The sequence below is a fragment of the Macaca mulatta genome, chromosome 15 (genome assembly GCF_049350105.2).
Source record: "Macaca mulatta isolate MMU2019108-1 chromosome 15, T2T-MMU8v2.0, whole genome shotgun sequence".
NCBI classification, from domain to species: domain Eukaryota; kingdom Metazoa; phylum Chordata; class Mammalia; order Primates; family Cercopithecidae; genus Macaca; species Macaca mulatta.
Window position 1 is genome coordinate 64,944,607 of NC_133420.1, and position 19,081 is coordinate 64,963,687.

A 19,081-nucleotide genomic window follows, 5' to 3' on the forward strand; every position below is an offset into this window, starting at 1 on the left:
CACGTGTATACCTATGTAACAAACCTGCACGTTCTGCACATGTATCCCAGAACTTGAAGCAAAATTTAAAAAAAAAAAAAGAATGAATAACAGGAGAACAGAACAGGAAAAAAAAAAGAATTGAGACAGGGTCTCGCTGTGTTGCCCAGGCTGGTCTTGAACTCCTGACCTCAAGCAATCCTCCCACCTTTGATTATTAAATGCCTTGAGGTGGTCTTCTTTGGGTTAAATCTGCTTGGTATTCTATAACCTTCTTGTACTTGAATATTGATACCTTTCTCTAGGTTTGGGGAGTTCTTTGTTATTATTCCTTTGAAGAAACTTCTATATGTATCTCTCTATCACCTCTTTCAGACCAATAACCCTTAGATTTGCCCTTTTGAAGCTGTTTTCTAGACCTTGTAGGCATGCTTCCTTGTTTTTTATTCTTTTTTCTTTTGTCTCCCTGGCTATGTATTTTTAAGTAGCCTGTTTTTATTTTAGTATATGTGCTGCTGAAGCGAGCACTAAGTAGTCTGTTTTTAAGCTCACTGATTCTTTCTTCTGCTTGATCAATTCTGCAATTAAGAGACAGATGCATTCCTCAGTATGTCAATTGCATTTTTCATCTTGAGAATTTCTACTTGATTCTTTTTAATTATGCCAATTTCTTTGTTACATTTATATGATAGAATTCTGAATTTTTTCTCTGTGTTATGTTGAATTTCTTTGAGTTTCCTCAAAACAGCTATTTTGAAATCTCTGTCTGAAAAGTCACATACTTCTGTCTCTCTGGGATTGGTCCCTGGTGCCTTATTTCATTCATTTGGTGAGGTCATGTTTTCCTGGACAGTCTTGATGGTTGTGAATGTTCACCAGTGCATTAGGTATTGAAGAGTTAAGTATTTATTGTAGTCTTCCCAGTTTGGGCTTGTCCATACCCATCCTTCTTGGGAAGACTTTCTAATTATCCAAAGGGATTTGGGTGTTGTGATACTATGTTTTTGATCACTGTAGCCATATCTGCATTAAGGGGCACCCCAAGCCCAGTAATGCTGTGGTTCTTGCAAACGCATAGAGTTACCACGTTGGTGGTCTTGGCTAAGATCCAGGACAATTATCTAGATTACCAGGCAGAAACTCTTGTTCTCTTCCCTTACTTTCTCCCAAACAGAGTCTCTCTGTGCTGAGTCATCTGAGGCTGGAGGTGCGGTGAAACAAGCAAGCCTGTGGCCACCACAACTGGGGCTGTGCTGGGTCAGACCTGATCTCATGTGAACTCACTCACTATTGTGAGGAAAGTACCAAGGGGATGACACTAAACCATTCATGAGAAATCTGCCCCCATGATCCAATCACCTGGGTTATCTGTCTGTTTCTTGTTGATTTGTAGAACTTTTTTTTCTTTTTACGAGACAAGGTCTTGCTCTATCACCCAGGCTGGAGTGCAGTGGTGTAATCATAGCTCACTGCAGCCTTGAGTTCCTGGGCTCAAGCAATCCATCCACTTCAGCCTCCCAAGTGGTTAAGACTATAGGCACAGGCCACTATGCCCTGCTAACTTTTAAATTTTTTTGTAGAGACAGGGTCTTGCTGTGTTGCCCAGGCTGGTCTTGAACTGCTGGCCTCAAACCACCCCCACCCCCTCAACCCACAGTCTCCCAAAGTGCTGGGATTATAGATGTGGGCCACTATGTCCTGCAGAATTTTATATGTTCTGATGCAACTGCCTTGTTGGCTAAATATTTTGTATATATATTTTTCCTCTTCTGTAACTTACCTTTATACTCTCTTAAAGGTGTCTTTTGATAAATAAAAGATATTGATTTTAATGTAGTCCAATGTGTCAATCTTTCTTTATGGTTAGTGCTTTTTGTGTCCTTTTTAAGAAATTTTTCCTAAAATCAAGGTAATGAAGATAGTCTTCTATGTTATATTCTAGAAGCTTTATGATTTGACCATCCTAAAGCAACAGGATGAGCCCACACCCAAAATTTGGTTTGAATATCAAGACTGATGATGCCACACACAATAAGAGGGTATAAAAAGGTTTATTACTTACATAATTCAGGTCTCAGGGAGCAGGGCATGCCTCCCAAGCTGCCAAATTGCTTTATTAATCAAGGAAAGGAGACTGACTCACAGTTTTTAATGTTTGCTTAGTAAATATTCTTTATCAGATTTCATCCATTCCTTGTTTGAGAGAAGTTTTCCTAATGAATGAATGTGTAATATTATCAAAATATTTTTCTACATCTATCAATATGATCATATAATTTTTATTCCTAATTCTCTTAATGTGAATTGCATTGATTGCTTTTTCAATCTTACACTTGCCTTGTACTCCTGAAATAAACCCAATTCAGTTGTAGTGTATTGCTGTTTTTATATATCACTGGATTTAGTTTGGTAATCTTTTGTTTGGGTTGCTAATATCTATGTTCACAAATGAGATTAGCTTGTACTTTTCCTTTCTCTTACTATAGTTGTCAGGCTTTGGTATCTCATGGCTGGTAGCTAAGCTAGAGGCACTGGCAATCCCAGATCACCATAGTTCAATCAGAGACTGGGAGGATTTGCAGTAGATTCAATCCATGTGAGGGTTTGTCTATTTCCAGTTCATACTTACTTCTATGGTACATCTCTTCAGGGGTTGACCAAAAGCCTGTGGTTTTTACCAGAACTCCTCCTTCTTATCAAGCAAATTCCAAGTTTTGTTCCCTTTAACCCATAAATCTCTCAAATGTTCTGCTCAGTTTTTCAGCCTGTTAGCCCTTGTCATTGACCTTAAGAGGAAGAACAGCCCCAAACATGAGGCTCCCTTCAGTAAGCTTTCCCTCTCACTTGAATCTTGACCCCATAATTCCTCAGTGCTTTGGTAGTTTTACCAAAGTTTTTAAAGTAATCTTTGATAGTTTTATCAAACTTTTGTTGAGGTTTTACAGTGCCTTTAAATATTATTTTAAAATATTTTGTCACTATTTTCTAGTTGTTCTTGGCAGGAGAAATGGTCTGAATCAACTTAATCTATCATTGGATTGAAAGCGCCCTAATTGTTTACTTTTGAAATGCTTTTTTAAACTATAGAAGTACAGTGCATCTTCATTATTTGTTAGGGGGTAAAGTTGTTGGTATACTTTTCCATTTTCAGAATTCTGAATGGAAAATGGAACAATATATTCACAACTTTACCCCCCATAATAAATAATGCTATCAGTATGGGGTATTTCTGGTCTTTTTTCTCATGGACACATTTTTACATGGTTATATATTCTTAGTGCTCAAATAATTTCACATGCTGGTTTTTTTCCTTTAACATTATTCTCATCAGTATTTTACCTACCTACCTCTTATTGTAAATATCATTTCTTCTTGAAAAGCTAGTAAATTCTTTCCCCACCGCTTCTTTCATTCTCCTAAGAGAGTACCTACAGCTACTTCTCACACTCCAGTGAAGCAGCTAGCCTAAAAAGTGAAGCTGGCTGATAGATGGAAAACTGAGTAGCTCATTCTATTGGTTCTCTTGACCTTGGCTCACCAAGCTTGGCCAGTATAGCTGTGGATCCAAGAAGCCAGTATGGAGAAGCAAGAATCGGGAGGCTGATCAGAATTAATAATACTCCAGCTGTGGGGACTTGGTAGTCAGCCTACTTCAGCTCCTTCCTGACCTCTCTGCTCTGAGTCATGGAGGATAGTCTGCCAGCTGGCTGCTCCTTGCTGTAATCCCTCCTCTGGTCCTGTGTACTCAGTACACCCCTGCACTCCTTTAGCATCCATCCCAGCAAGGATAGCAGCTTCTGTCCAAGCCTTCTAGTTAGGAAATGACATTGTCTCTTCTGATTCTGTGCTAAAATATTTCTGTCAAGCTGTAACTAACCCCTGGCTTCCTGTTCAACCCCTGTCTGGCTGGTGGAGCAGATGATTAATGAGTATGTCACGGACCTGAATTTTTTTTTTTTTTAATCTTGCCAAGTCATGACCAGTGATATCTCTGCCTCCATCCACTTGAAATGTTTCTGTACTAAAGATTACCTGATTTTGGCAAGACCTATTCTTTAGAGCAGCAGTTCCCAACCTTTTTTACACCCTGATACATTTGGCAAATGATATTCAAGTGCCCAGTGTTACCTAGTGCACAATTTCCAGCATATGTGCTGTAACTCTACCCCTTTCTCTCCCTCAGCAAAGCGCTGTAGAATGAAAGTAAAAGTAGCATATTATAGAGATAAATTTAAGTTGCCTTTATTCTTTCATCATGTAAAACATTAAAATGTCTTGGCACAATATTTAGTGACAAATGAACAAGGTTGAAAACCACTGTTCTGGAGAAAACTGGTGATTCACCTCCACATCAGAAAGCAATTACTAGGAACCTTCTGAGTATGTAGCACCGCGCCAGTTTGCAACCTACTTTGTGGTTGGCCATAAGCCAGCCAATTTTGTTATAGCTTTTACCCCAAATTTGAACTTACAGCTCTATGATTTTGTGCATTACATCTTTCTCACTCTTAACATATAAGCAGTTTATTGGTTCTTCAAAATTCCGAGCCTATTTATTCTCCAGTGAAGCCATTGATATCACATGTCCTGTCGAGCTTTGTTCCCCACTGACCACCAACCATGGTCCATTGTAATGTTCAGCCCCTAATCTTGAGTACTTTTGCCAGCTTGGAATTACAATTGCTTGGGAGAAATAGGGTGTTATGGTTTGAATGTGCCTCCCAAAGTTCATGTGTTGGAAACCTGATCTGCAGTGCAAAGGTATTAAGAGATGAGGCCTAATAAAAGGTAATTAGGTCATGAGAGCAGAGCCCTCATGAAAAGATTAATGCCATTATCACAGGAGCAGGTTAGTTATCATGAGAGTAAATTGTTATAAAGTGATTTCAGCCCCTAGTGCCTCCTTTTGTCTCATGCACTCACTTCTGCCTTCTGCCTTCCACCATGGGACGACTCACCAGATCCCAGTGTCATGTGCTTGGGCTTCCCAACCTCCAGAACTGTGAACTGAATAAATCTCTGTTCATTATAAATTATCCAGTCTCAAGTATTCTGTTACAACAGCAAAAACAGACTAAGACATAGGGAAAGGGTGGGAAAGGGACCAACCATCTCCAAAAGGAGAAGATGGTACTGGTTATTAGACACCTATACAGGACCCACATGGTAATGTAAATTTTTTGCACAAACTCAAGAAGAGCTGTAAATATAAAAGCGATACTCCTAGGATACTAGAGGCATGCTCCCTGAAATTATAATGATGGCTAATATCATGAGTTCTTCCCCAAATCCCATGTAGTTAAAACAATTATTGGTCCTCATATTTCCAAGAGATAGATGTAGGTGAATTAGAAATAAATAGCCTAAAATAGTCCTTTCTGCAGTTATCTGGAGAAGTGAATATGAACTTAAGGGTTTACTATGGTTGTAAATAATCCCCTGAAATGGAAGAAGGCTCTCTAGAGGGGTTAACCCTTTCTGTGTTTGAAGTCCAATTTTTCTCATTCTGTATTAAATTGTGTCCCCCTTCAGTGGAAAACTGGTCCTCACCTAAAGGTGTTATAGAGTTTACTACTTTGTCAAATTGTAACACCATGGATCAGGTAGGATAGGATTAAAATGTTTCTAAAAGACATGATTTTTTATAAAGGAAAAGCCTTTATACAGCATTTATATCTAGAGATGAAAGGTCTTTGAGCCTATAGCGCATGCTTGTACTAGGGCTTGGGGAAAATGTACAAGTGAGAGAATATACTGTTACAGAAACTATTTATCACAGGCTGCTTTTAACTACAGTGTTGTTGCAAGTCACATTGTGAGATAGTAAATATTTTAGAATGGCAGGCATCTGTTCCAAATACCCGACTCTGCCATTGTAGTGAGAAAGCAGCCACAGACAATACATCAATAAATGGGCATGACTGTGTTCCGATAAAACTTTATTTACAAAAACAGGCAGTTCAATACCTGAACTATACTACATTTTCATGAAGCATGACTTTATTATAGGTAATTGTCATGTTAAAGTGTGACTATTTTAAAATGCAAGTGTTTAATGCAAAGTTGTATAAATAAAGTGCATAATTTTTCACCCTGTTTAAAAAAAAAAACAAAAGAAGCAAGGCATGGTGGCTCACACCTGTCATCCCAGCATTTTGGGAGGCCAAGGCAGGAGGATATCTTGAGCCCAGGAGTTTGAGACCAGCCTGGGCAACACAGGGAGACCCTGTCTCTATAAAAATAAATAAATAAATAAATAAATAAATATATAAATAAAAATTTTAAAAAAGAGTAGGCATACCGCATTTGGTGAGGTAGGTGGCAGTTGTTTTTCTCTGTGATGGTGTGACGGTCGTACGTTAACTGAGGCACAGTTCTTTGTTGGGGGCCTGCAGCAATGGTACTGTAGTAGTGCCCAGAGGTATCTACTCTGAGGAAATGCTGAGAGTGAGCAAGCAGAGAGCTGCTCCAAGACTGGGCCATGGTCAGAGTCCAAGGTCATTGGTCCCCTCCCCATACTATCCCACAGCCCACTCTCACTCCCAGCTCTGCTCCTCTGAACTTGAGTCTGTGAGGGGACCTCCTTGGGAGACTTTAATCTACTTATTTTCCAAGTGAATTTTTCTTCTACATTCCTGAAATTAAAAGCTGATTAATATTCCCTTCAGTCTGGGCATATTTGCACTATATCTTGCTGATATTTCACAAAATATAAGTGTCCTTCTAATACAGATACAGATGTTCTATTTTTATATTCTCTTGGGCATTTCAATTGTGATTTTGAAGAGAAACAAATTAAATGGAAAGGGAATCTCCAAAGGTTCAGTGCTCACTGGCAGATCTTTTATACTATGACTTCCATTCTCTCAGTACTTTCAAGAGTTTCCTCAACAAGTACATTGATAGGGAACACACTGAGAATTGCGTATCTCGAGAGCACTTCCTGTTCTGTCCCCTCCCCCCCATTTAAAACTAGTGTGATGAAATACTTAAGCCACACTGTTTGTCTTAGTTCCAGCTGCCTAGAAAACAGAGCCCAGGTAAAGCTTAAGTACTAATTCTTCATAGCGACAGTCAAGGAAAAGGGACATGAGACAGGAAAGGATGGAAAGCAAATAGAAGGTGGTACATTAAACAGTCAGCCCAGCCGTCACTTGGCCATGCAGAACATCACTGGACAGGCAATAAATACTGCCAGGCCGGATGAGGTGGCTCACGCCTGTAATCCCAGTACTTTGGGAGGCCGAGGCAGGTGGACCACCTGAGGTCAGGAGTTCAAGGCTAGACTGACCAACATGGAGAAGCCCCATCTCTACTAAAAATACAAAATTAGCCAGGCATAGTGGCACATGCCTATAATCCCAGCAACTCTGGAGGCTGAGGCAGGACAATCACTTGAACCCGGGAGGCGGAGGTTGCGGTGAGCCAAGATCATACCATTGCACTCCAGCCTGGGCAACAAGAGTGAAACTCCGTCTCAAAAAAAAAAAAAAAGAAGAAGAAGAAGAAAAAGAAAGAAAGAAAAGAAAAGAAATACTGCCTTGTAACAATCTGTTAGAGGTGGAAAATAGAAAACTCATCTGCCTGTCTAGTAGCCAGCCTTTAAGATAGCCCTTAATTTTATATATGTGTGTGTGTGTGTGTGTGTGTGTGTGTGTGTGTGTGTGTGTTTCTAAACTTTTTTTACAAAAATGAGAGGACACAGGCCAGGTACAGTGGCTTATGCCTGTAATGCCAACACTTTGGGAAGCCAAGGCAGGTGGATCACCTAAGGTCAGGTGTTCAAGACCAGCCTGGCCAACATGGTGAAACCCCGTCTCTACTAATAATACAAAAATTAACCGGGCATGGTGGCACAAATCCGTAATTCCAGCTACTCGGGAGGCTGAAGCAGGAGAATTGTTTGAACCTGGGAGGCAAAAGTTGCAGTGAGCTGAGATCACACCATTGCACTCCAGTCTGGGCAACAAGAGTGGAACTCCATCACCAAAAAAAAAAAAAGAGAGTGAGAAAGAGAGACAGGACACTATATACGCTTGTTTCGCTTACATACGAGACCATATGTATCTACCTCATCCTTTTTAATGGTAGCATAATATTCCATTGTATGGATATATAATAATTTATTTAACGATCCTCATGTTTAAGTTGTTTCCACTGCTTTGCTATTCTAAATAATGATGCAGTGAATACCCTTTCATATGTCTTTGTGCAAATATATGAGTTTATCTATTAGATAAATTCCCAGAAGGGGAACTGCGGGATCAAAAGCTATGTGCATTTCACATTTCTATAAAATGGCACTCCAAACGTTTGTTCCACTTTATGTTCTAATCAGCATTATATGAGCATCTCTTTTCCATACCTCTCCTAACATATTGTATAATCAAACATTATTTTTGTCAACCTGAAATGAAAATGAGGTCTTATTTTGTTTTAACTTGAACTTTCTTACTATGAATAAAGTTGATCAGTTTCAAGATAACGAATAAATAGGTTTCTTACTCCTTCTCTAGAAAATCACCTCAAAACAACAAGAAAAATAGAAAACTGCACCTTGAATGAAAGTAGGAAACAGCTATAACCCAGAATCATGGTACATGAAAATGAAAAGTAGGTAGAGGAAATAGAAGTGTTCTGGCTCAGGAATAGTACTCAAACTCAGGAGGTTCCAGGATTCCTTTAGAGATTAATGTCATCGAACATCCTAACACTGTCCATTGTTCTCCGTCATCCTCAGATGCTGATGTTTTAACCTCTGGCCTATCACCTCAGGACCATAAATGGCTGATCTAGGTATAAGCATGACGTCCATACTTCCCATTCAAGGTCAGGAAGCAAGGGAGCATAAGCTGGGGAGCTGTAAGCAAGTTCTCCTATATCCCATCTCTTATATTAGAAAGAAACTCCTCTCCAGAAGTCCTCCCAGAAAATTTCCCTGTATATTCTTAGTCAGAACTGGGTCCCATGTCCATCCTTATATGTAAAGAAGTCTAGGCAGGGTGTGGTGGCTCACGCCTGTAATCCCAGCACTTTGGGAGGCCGAAGCTGGCGGATCATGAGGTCAGGAGATCAAGACCATCCTGGCTAACACAGTGAAACCCCATCTCTACTAAAAATACAAAAAATTAACCGAGTGTGGTGGCATGTGCCTACTCGCGAGGTTGAGGCAGGAGAATTGCTTCAACTCGGGAGGCAGAGATTACAGGGAGCTGAGATTACGCCACTGCACTCCAGCCTGGGCAACAGAGTGAGACTTTCTCTCAATTGAAAAAAAAGAAGTCTAAAAATTGGGAATCTGACAAAGGGGACCAATTGCTTTGATATCAATTGTTGATTAATAAATCACCCCCAAGTGAGTGGCTTAAAAAACAATTACGATATTATTATCTCTCATTGTTTGTGGGACTGACTGGGATCAGCTAGGCAGTCTTGTTTGGGATCTGGCCACAGTGGTGGTCATATGCTGGTGCTGGACCATCTGAAGACTCACTCATTCACATATCTGATGCCTGGGTTGAGAAGATAAATAGCTGAGGCTGTAACAACTGGGGGTCCTTGAACATCTCACTATATTTCTATGTAGTCTCTCTGCATAATCTTCTGGACTTCCTGCATGGATACTCAGGGATTCAAGGGCACATGTCCTGAGGGAAAAAAAAAAAAAGCTAGACAAAAGTCATATTGCCTTTTATGACACAGCAATGCTTACACTATCTTCTATTTGTTAAATGAGTCACAAAGATCTGTTCAGTGTCAAGAGGAGAGGAAACAGACCATCTCATGATGATGAAGTGACAAATTACAGTAAAAGCATGTCGGACTATAAATATCGTGGCCATTTTTGGAAAATATAATATGCCTCAATTGGCTTTTAGAAATCACAATTCATCCTGAGGAACTGGGAATTGCAGTGTACTCAGGGTTCTGCAGCTCTAACTAAAAATTAGGGTTCATCATACATTGTTGGTGAAAATGTAAAATGGTGCAGTTACTATTGAAAACAGTTTGATGGGTCCTCAAAAAGTTAAACATAGAATTACCACATGACCCAGCAATTCTACTCCTATGTATATACCCAAGAGAACTGAAAACAGGAACAAAACCTTGTATACAAATGTTCATAGCAGCATTATTCATAGTAGCCAAAAACTGGAAATAACCCAAATGTCAATCAAATGATGAATGGAGAAACAAAATGTGGTATGTCCATATAATTGATTATTCTTCAGCCATAAAAAGAAATAAAGTAGTAATAGGTTCCATAACACGGGTGAACCTTAAAAACGTTGTGTTAAGTGAAAGAAGTCAGGTGCAAAAGGTCACATATTCTATGATTCCATTTACATGAAATGTTCAGAATAGGAAATTCCATAGAGACACAAAGCAGAATCATGGTTGCTAGGGACTATGGGGAGGGTAGAATAGTAGTTGAATGCCTAATAGGTACAGGGTTTCTCTTTGAGAGTGATGAAAATGTTCTAGAATTAGTGGTGATGATTGCACAATGTTGTGAATGTACTAAAACCTACTGAATTACACACTTTAAAATAGTTAAATGGTGAATTTATGACATGTAAATTTTACCTTAATTTTTAAAATACAGGGCACGGTAACTCATGCCTGTAATCCCAACACTTTGGGAGGCAGAGGTGGACAGATCACGAGGTCAGGAGATTGAGACCATCCTGGCTAACAAGATGAAACCCCGTCTCTACTAAAAACACAAAAACAAAATTAGCCGGGCGTGGTGGCGGGCGCCTGTAGTCCCAGCTACTCTGGAGGCTGAGGCAGGAGAATGGCGTGAACCCAGGAGGTGGAGCTTGTAGTGAGCCAAGATCGCGCCACTGCACTCCAGCCTGGGCAACAGAAGGAGACTCCGTCTCAAAAAAAAAAAAAATACAGGTTCAGTTAGCTAGGATCAATGATTGGCAGCCAACTTTTTGAAGAAGAGTTTTATGAAGAAGAGAAACCCTAGCGGTCTGAAAAACATATTTATTTCTCTCTCATTTTTGAAATATATCATTTGCGTGGTACAGAATTCCATGCTGACACATTTTTCTTCCAGTGCATTAAAGAGGCCACTCCACTGTCTTCTAACTTATACAGATTTGATCAGAAGTCTACTGTAATTCTTATCTTTGTTACTCTTTATATAATGTTTCCTTTTTTCTCACACCACCTTTAGCATCTTTGTCTTCCTTTCTCAGCAGTTCAAATAACATATGTCTAGGTCTGTTCTTCAATGTTCATCCTGGTTAGTATTCTCTAAGCTTCTTGGATTTTCAGCTTGGTATTTATCATTAATTTTGAAAATTTCAGACAGGCATGGTGGCTTATGACTGTAATCCCAACTTTGGGAGGCCAAGGTGGGAGGATCACTTGAGCCCAGGAATTCAAGACCAGCCTGGGCAACATAGGGAAACCCCTATCTCTACAAAAAATAAAAAATTAACTGGGTGAGATGGTGCGTGCCTATAGTCCCAGCTACTCAGAATGCTAAGATGGGAGGGTCTCTTGAGGCTGAGAGGTCGAGGCTACAGTGAACCATCATCGTGCCACTGCACTCCAGTCTGGGTGAGAATGAGACCCTGTCTCAAAAAAAAGTTGTTTTTCTTTTTTTTTTTTTGAAAAACCCTTGGCCATTACTTCTTCAAATATTTCTTCTGTTCCATCATCTTTCTTTTCTCCTGGGATGTCAATTGCATATACGTGTGATTGTTTAATATTGTGCAACAGCTCTTGAATGCTCTGTTCTGGTATTGTTTTGCTTTTTTCACTTTTTTCTTTCTGTTTCATGTTGGATAATTTCTATGGAATTATCTTCAGGTTCACTTAATTTTTCCTCTACCGTGGAGGAAAAAAACTACTACTGGTGAGCCTGACAAAAGCAACCTTTATCTATGTAACCATGTTTCCTACTTCCAGAATTTCCATTTTATTCTTTCTTAGAGTTGCCATCTCTCTGATGAAATTACCTATCTGATCAGGAAGGCTGTCTACCATTTCCACCAGATCCTTTAACATATTAAATATAGTTCCTTAAGTTTCTCTTTCTGATAATTCCAATATATGTATCATATATCTAAGTCTGGTTATATTAATTGCTTTATCTCTTTTTTTTTTTTTTTTTTTTTTTTTGAGAGGGAGTCTCTTACTCCATCACCCAGGCTGGACTGCAGTGGCACAATCTCAGCTCACTGCAACCTCTGCCCCCGGGTTCAAGGGATTCTCCTGTCTCAGTCTCCTGAGTAGCTGGGATTACAGGCATCTGCCACTGCGCCCAGCTAATTTTTGTATTTTTAGTAGAGACGGGGTTTCACCATCTTGGTCAGGCTGGTCTTGAACTCCTGACCTCATTATCCACTGGCCAAGGCCTCCCAAGGTGCTGGGATTTCAGGCGTGAGCCACAGCGCCTAGCCTGCTTTGTCGCTTTATAGTGTGGTGATTTTCTCTTACTTCTTCATATGCCTTGTACTAATATTTTGTTGAAAACTGGACATCTGGGCAGGGCGTGGTGGCTCATGCTTGTAATTCTGGCACTTTGGGAGGCCGAGGCGGGTGAATCACGAGGTCAGGAGTTCGAGACCAGCCTGGCCAATGTGGTGAAATCCCATCTCTACTAAAAATACAAAAAAATTAGCTGGGCATGGTGGCAGGCACCTGTAATCCCAGCTACTTGGGAGGCTGAGGCAGGAGAATTGCTTGAACCCAGGAGGTGGAGGTTGCAGTGAGCTGAGATCACACCATTGCACTTCAGCCCTGGCAACCAAGTGAGACTCCATCTCAAAAAGAAAGAAAGAAAGAAAAGAAAGAAAGAGAAAGAAAGAAAGAAAGAAAGAAAGAGAGAGAGAGAGAGAGAGAGAGAGAGAGAGAGAGAAAGAAAGAAAGAAAGAAAGAAAGAAAGAAAGAAAGAAAGAAAGAAAGAAAGAAAGAAAGAGAAAGAGAGAAAGAAAGAAAGAAAGAAAGAAAGAAAGAAAGAAAGAAAGAAAGAAAGAAAGAAAGAAAGAAAGAAAGAAAGGAAGGAAGGAAGGAAGGAAGGAAGGAAGGAAGGAAGGAAGGAAGGAAGGAAGGAAGGAAAGAAAGGAAGGAAGGAAGGAAAAGAAAGAAAGAAAGAAAGAAAGAAAGAAAGAAAGAAAGAAAGAAAGAAAGAAAGAGAGAGAAAGAAAGAAAGAAAGAGACAGAGAGAGAGAGAAAGAAAGAAAGAGAGAGAAAGCTGGACATCTATTGTAAGGGAGTAAAGACTGAGTTAAATCGTTTTTATACCTGAAAATCATCACCCCTTTCCTTCTGCTAGGACTTTAGTATGTGAGTCTAGTAGGGAGCTGAGCTGTGTTTGGTTTTTGTTCTTGCTATGTTACTGTCAGTGCATAACAGGCTCCAGGTTTCTCTAATATTACTTTGTGTTTATGGTTGAGGCTGGTTTGCCAGAGGTTTGCTCAGTGTCATCCTCCATGCTCTTGATGCTATTTCAGCAGTAGACTGCAGTTGTTACTTAATGCTTATTAGCCTGGTTGGTCAGGGTGGGGAGATCCTGTTTTTCTGATTCAGCTTCAGTTTTAGACAGGCACTGTGCCCCTGAGTCTCAGGGCAGGGCCTTCTCCCTGATCCTATGCCACCCCCAGCTGGAATACTTCTGATGGTCTAGGGCCTACAGACCCTTTTTCCAGCTGCAATGGGTCTTCATCTATACGTGATTTATGGCCTAACGACAGGACTTACTGCCCTTTTGTTTCCATAAGGAAGAATCTGGGAAGGGCTTGGTGCCTTTCCCCTCAGCAGCTGCTCTTTCTTTTCCCCAGGCCTGTACCACGAGGTATATTTTTTCAGGACTCTCACACTACCCCAGTCTTTCTTGTGAATACACAGCAAGGTTCGTGGAAAGGACCCTGCGAGTGTGAATTCTCCCTGTACTTGTAAGTCCCAGCATTTCTGTATTCTCATGCTGGGCTACAGTTGGCCTTTAGCAATTCATTAAAACTTTTATCTGGATTCTTACAAGCTCGATGGGAGGGGAGTGGGGGAGTCGGCTCCAAATAAGCAAGTGCACATGTGCCACATCTCCGTCAAGATGTCTGTCCTTAGATTAAGGTTAATTGGGTTGACCTAGAACTTCATCTTGCTGACAAATTCAAGAACAGTTGTGAATTTGCAGAGTGTCTTGTGATTTCTTTTCTTCTTGTATGTGTGATTTCTTTTGTTGTAAGAGTGAAAGTAATGCTACTTCCAACTTTCCTTTCTCAGGAATCCAGAAGCCCGAGAAACCCTGCTTTGTAGTTAAATCTCTGTTAGATGTACTTCAATGTAATTCTTAACTAACACAGATTCTAACTTCATTCATTTATCAAAAATAATGAAACCATGAGTACCTGAAGAATTAGAACTTTTTTATAACTTCAGGAAGGGATAAACCTTTCTTAGTGTGACTTAAAACACAGAAGCCATGGTCGGGCACAGTAGTACATGCCTGTAATAGCAGCACTTTGGACGGCTGAGGCAGGAGGATAGCTTGAGACTAGGGGCTAAAAACTATCCTGGGTAACACAGGAGACCCCCATCTCTACAAAATAAAAATTAGCCAGGTATGGTGGCACGTGCCTGTGATCCCAGCTACTAGAGAGGCTGAGATGGGAAGATCGCTTGAGCCCAAGAGATCAAGGTTGCAATGAGCCATAATGGCACCACTGAAATCCAGCGTAGCAACAGAGTGAGACTCTGACTCAAAAAAAAAAAAAAAAAAAGACCCACAGAAACCATAAAATAAAAGACTAATAAATTCAACTACATAAAATCCAAAAATTTATGTGTGGCAAAAATTCATCATAAATATCAAATGACAAACTGAGAAAAAGTATTTCTGATACATATATAGTTAATTTCTTAATATTAAAAAACACTTATACATCCACAAGTGATTTTTGCCCAATAATCTGTGAGCTAAGAATAGGAAAAGATATTTCACAGAAAAGAAACAAAAAGGTGATTATTGTAGCTTCAAACAAATTTATAAATATATAAAATACAATTTTTCACTTCTCATATCGACAAAGATAAAAAATTTGATAATATTGAGTCAACAAGCATAGGAAGACAGGCACCCTTACAGAGTTTTGGTGAGATTGCCAATTCATACAATTGATAGGCAATTATGCAATATCAACATTTAAAATATACACACCCTTTGACCCATTGATTCAACTCTTAGGAATTTCTCCTAGTTATATACTCACACCAGTGTACAAGAACTTATACACATGAGGTTCATGTCAGTGTTATTTGGCAGAACAAAAAAACTTTAAAGAAATATCCATGGATATAGGATTGAAAATAAGTTATGTTATAGTTTTACCAAAGAAGACTGTACAAACCTTAAAGAAAATTATATACAGGAGATATATTCATAATAATTAATAGTAAAACAAGAAAAGGGAAAACAGTATCTAGCATGTTTCTATTTATGAAGAAAATATATCAATTTATTTATGCTTCCCAGGCTAAATTAATTCTGAAAGATACATGAGTATTGAGGAAACTCTCCAGGAAATTAGTTTGGGGGGCAAAGATTTCTTTGTGGAGTAATACCCCGTAAGCACAGACAGCCAAAGCAGCAAAAATGGACAAATGGGATCATGTCAAGTTAAAAACCTTCTGCACAGCAAAGGAAATCAACAAAGTGAAGAGACAACCCCAGAATGGGAGAAAATATACTTACAAACTATTCATCTGGAACTTACAAACTATTCATCTGGACAAGGAATTAATAACTAGAACATATAAGGAGCTCAAACAACTCATTAGGAAAAAAAATCTAATAATCCTATTGAAAAATGGGCAAAAGATCTGAAAAGATATTTCTCAACAGAAGACATGCAAATTGCAAACAGGTCTATGAAAAGGTGCTCAACGTCAGTGATCATCAGAGAAATGCAAATCAAAACTACACTGAGATATCATCTCACCCTAGTTAAAATGATTTTTATCCAAAAGACAGGCAATAATGAATGCTGGCAAGGATGTGGAAAAAAAGAGAACCCTTGTACACTGTTGGTGGGAATGTAAATTAGTACAGCTACTATGGAGAACAGTATGGAGGTTCCCCCCCAAAAAAAAAAACTAAAAATAGGCTCATGCCTGTAATCCCAACACTTTAGGAAGCTGAGGTGGGAGGATCACCTGAGCCTAAGAGTTCAAGACCAACCCAGGCAATAAAGTGAGACCTCATCTCTACAAAAAAAAAAAAAAAAAAATCCAAAAATTAGCTGACTATGGTGGTGCATTTCTGTGGTCCCAGCTACCTGGGAGGCTGAGGCAGGAGGATTGCTTGAGTTGAGGAGGCTGAGTCTCCAGTGAGCCATGATCACACCACTGCACTCCAGCCTGGGTAACAAAGCAAAAACCTGTCTTAAAAAAAGAAAAACAAAACTAAAAATACAACTACTATATGATCCAGCAATACACTGCTAGGCATATAACCAAAAGAAAGGAAATCAGTATGTTGAAGAGATATCTGCACTCCTATGTTTACACAATAGCCAAGATTTGGAAGCAAACTAAATGTTCATCAACAGATGAATGGATAAAGAAAATGTGGTACACATACACAATGCAGTGCTATTCAGCCATAAAAAAAGACTGAGATCCTGTCATTTGCAACAACATGGATGGAACTGAAGAACATTATGTTAAGTGAAATAAGCCAGGCATGGCAAAATAATTTGGCATGTTCTCATTCATTTGTGGGCGCTAAAAATTAAAACAAGTGAACTCATGGAGATAGAGAATAGAATGATGGTTACCAGAGGCTGGGAAAGGTAGTGGGGTGGGGTTTGGGGGTTTGGGTGGGAGAAGGGCAAATGGTTAATGTATATAAAAATGTATGCAAATGGTTAATGTACACAAACAAAGTTAGATAGAATAAATAGGACCTAGTATTTGATAGCACAACAGGGTGGTTACAGTCAACAATAATTATTATACATTTTCAAATAACTATAAGTGTAATTGGAATGTTTGTAACACAAGAAACGTTAAATGCTTGAGGTGAGGGCTACCCCATTTACTCTGATGTGATTATTATGCATTGTATGCCTGTATCAAAATATCTCATGTACCCCATAAATATATACACTTACTATGTACCCATAAAAATAAAAACATTTTTTAAAAGAGAGACACATGATGAAGAAAAATAGGAGGAGATAAGGATGAGAAAGACACAGCTGTACACCTCTTCTGCCTTTTAAATTTTGTGCCATGTATAAGTATGCTTACTTTAAAAAAAAAAAAAGTCTTAGGGATTGAAATAAAATAGATACAAAGGCCCTCCCTCCATCAAGAGGCCTCTATCCCTGATCCTCCAATCTTTCCCACAATTGCTCTCCAGTCCACCCTTCTGCGTTCTGCTAGAGATACACTGCATTTCTTATTGCCAAATGAATTCTATGGCCCATTCCCTAGTTTCAGCATGAGCCGGTAAGTTTTTCTCCCACCAGGAAGAGTCTTTTTACCCACAGCCTGCAATGTTAAACTTAACTTCAACTACCCAGGAGCCCTCTCTGATGGCCATGATCCTCACTATGATTTCTCTTTTCTGAAATGGAATGTTTGTGGCCCGAGCCTTATAAATGAGTATAAAAGTCTACTTGTACTGATTGTTGGCTCTTGCTTTGTATGAATTAGTCTTGTCTTTGAACTACATTTTTAAGTATCTTGAGAGCAGAAAGCCAAGCTCAAATGTCTTTGTATTCTCAACACTCCCCAGCTTAGGGCTAAGCACATATTGGGTGCTTACCACATCTGCTGGGTGGGCTGAATACTGAGGAAGGACCAAATAGCCTCTTCAGAGATTTCGAGACCAAAGGTTTCTTGGCCTGAGACCACCATTACCAGAGCAAGACTCGCTCAAGGAAATTCAGGAATACTGGGAATACTGAGGTATTGGAGGCATATCACAATATCTACAAAAGCTAAGCAGGTAAATCAATAGTCTGGCTATGAAAGTAATGGGCCCTGAAGCGGAATTGGAAAACACATGCCCTGCCTAAAAATTTATGAAATCCAGATTTGAGAAAAATAAACAACAACGAAAAAGACCTCCTCAGGCAAACGGCATACATCCAACCGTGAACAGCAACTAGTCACTTGTGACCCACAGTCAGAAGTGGCCGCTAACCCATCTCTGCCAGCGTTCATCTCCCTCAGCATGAACGTGCCTCCATGGAAGATAGCATTTACAATCTCTCCCAATGTGCTAGGGTAACAGCAGTTCTACAATTCAGTCATCTGCAAGCTTCAGACCACACAGACCAGATACATACGACCACTTTGGCCTCTCCCTACTACCCTACCACATCAGCCATGGTCCCCTTCCTGCTCCTCTGTTACTAATCACCCATTGCCTGAAACATCAAAGATCTTCATTTCCAAGCCATAACCAGACTCCACCCTCCCTAAATTCATGTGTTTTCTCAGGTATATTTCCAAAACAAGTGGGAGAGTTAGTGGAGGTTCCTCTGGCCTAACCACCCCTTCTCATAAGGTACCCCCTGTGCCAAAGCACTCAGTTCTCTGAGGATAGGTGACCATACAGTTGTGAAGGAGAGAGCTGAGCCATCAGGCTGGTATAGGGAGTAGAGAGTGAAGACGGACTAGGAAATAGACACTGCTTGTGGCACCTTCGGTGCTAGGCTCAAAACACCCTCATCTACAGACTGAATCACCACATGAGCTTCCCTACTACATGTGCCTTATGAAACAGGAGGGCTTTGTGATGCAGTCCTAGTTCCATCCTCTGTGAGGTGGACATGACAAGGCCTAGCACTGGGAGTCATTAGGCACCAGAACTCTGAATGCCCAGATATAGGGATGGCTGATCTCATGCTAATGAGGTTTAGACCATGTTGAGTCCTACTTTTGTTCTGTGGGATGTTGGATATCCCTTATACACCTATGGCTCCATCTTCATCATTATTCTAATCATCTGGCAAGTGAAAAGGAGCCACCATGAATTGAGTTCGGAACCTAAAAGGAGCTGCTGCCGGGTAGGGCTATGATCCCAACTGAATTAAGCCTCAGATAAGAAGCTTATAAGTTCTTAGCATCC

At 39.9% G+C, this 19,081-nt stretch overlaps 2 protein-coding genes across 10 annotated transcripts in view; one reads left to right on the forward strand and one right to left on the reverse strand.

The window, feature by feature from the left end:
- The window catches only part of PHF24 (PHD finger protein 24), a 293,212-nt gene that overhangs the window by 203,450 nt on the left and 70,681 nt on the right, over positions 1-19,081 (reverse strand). The window lies entirely within an intron of this gene.
- Positions 1-19,081, forward strand: part of SPATA31F1 (SPATA31 subfamily F member 1) — a 75,347-nt gene that overhangs the window by 50,113 nt on the left and 6,153 nt on the right. Inside the window, exon 1 of one of the 2 annotated variants that reach the window (XM_001092661.5) lies at positions 18,772-19,019. The exons of the other annotated variant lie outside the window; for it this stretch is intronic. Coding sequence (XP_001092661.4) covers positions 18,876-19,019 — 144 coding nt within the window. The 5' untranslated portion in view covers positions 18,772-18,875. Of the gene's footprint in view, positions 1-18,771; positions 19,020-19,081 lie in introns of those variants that run through there. 2 annotated transcript variants of the gene reach the window in all.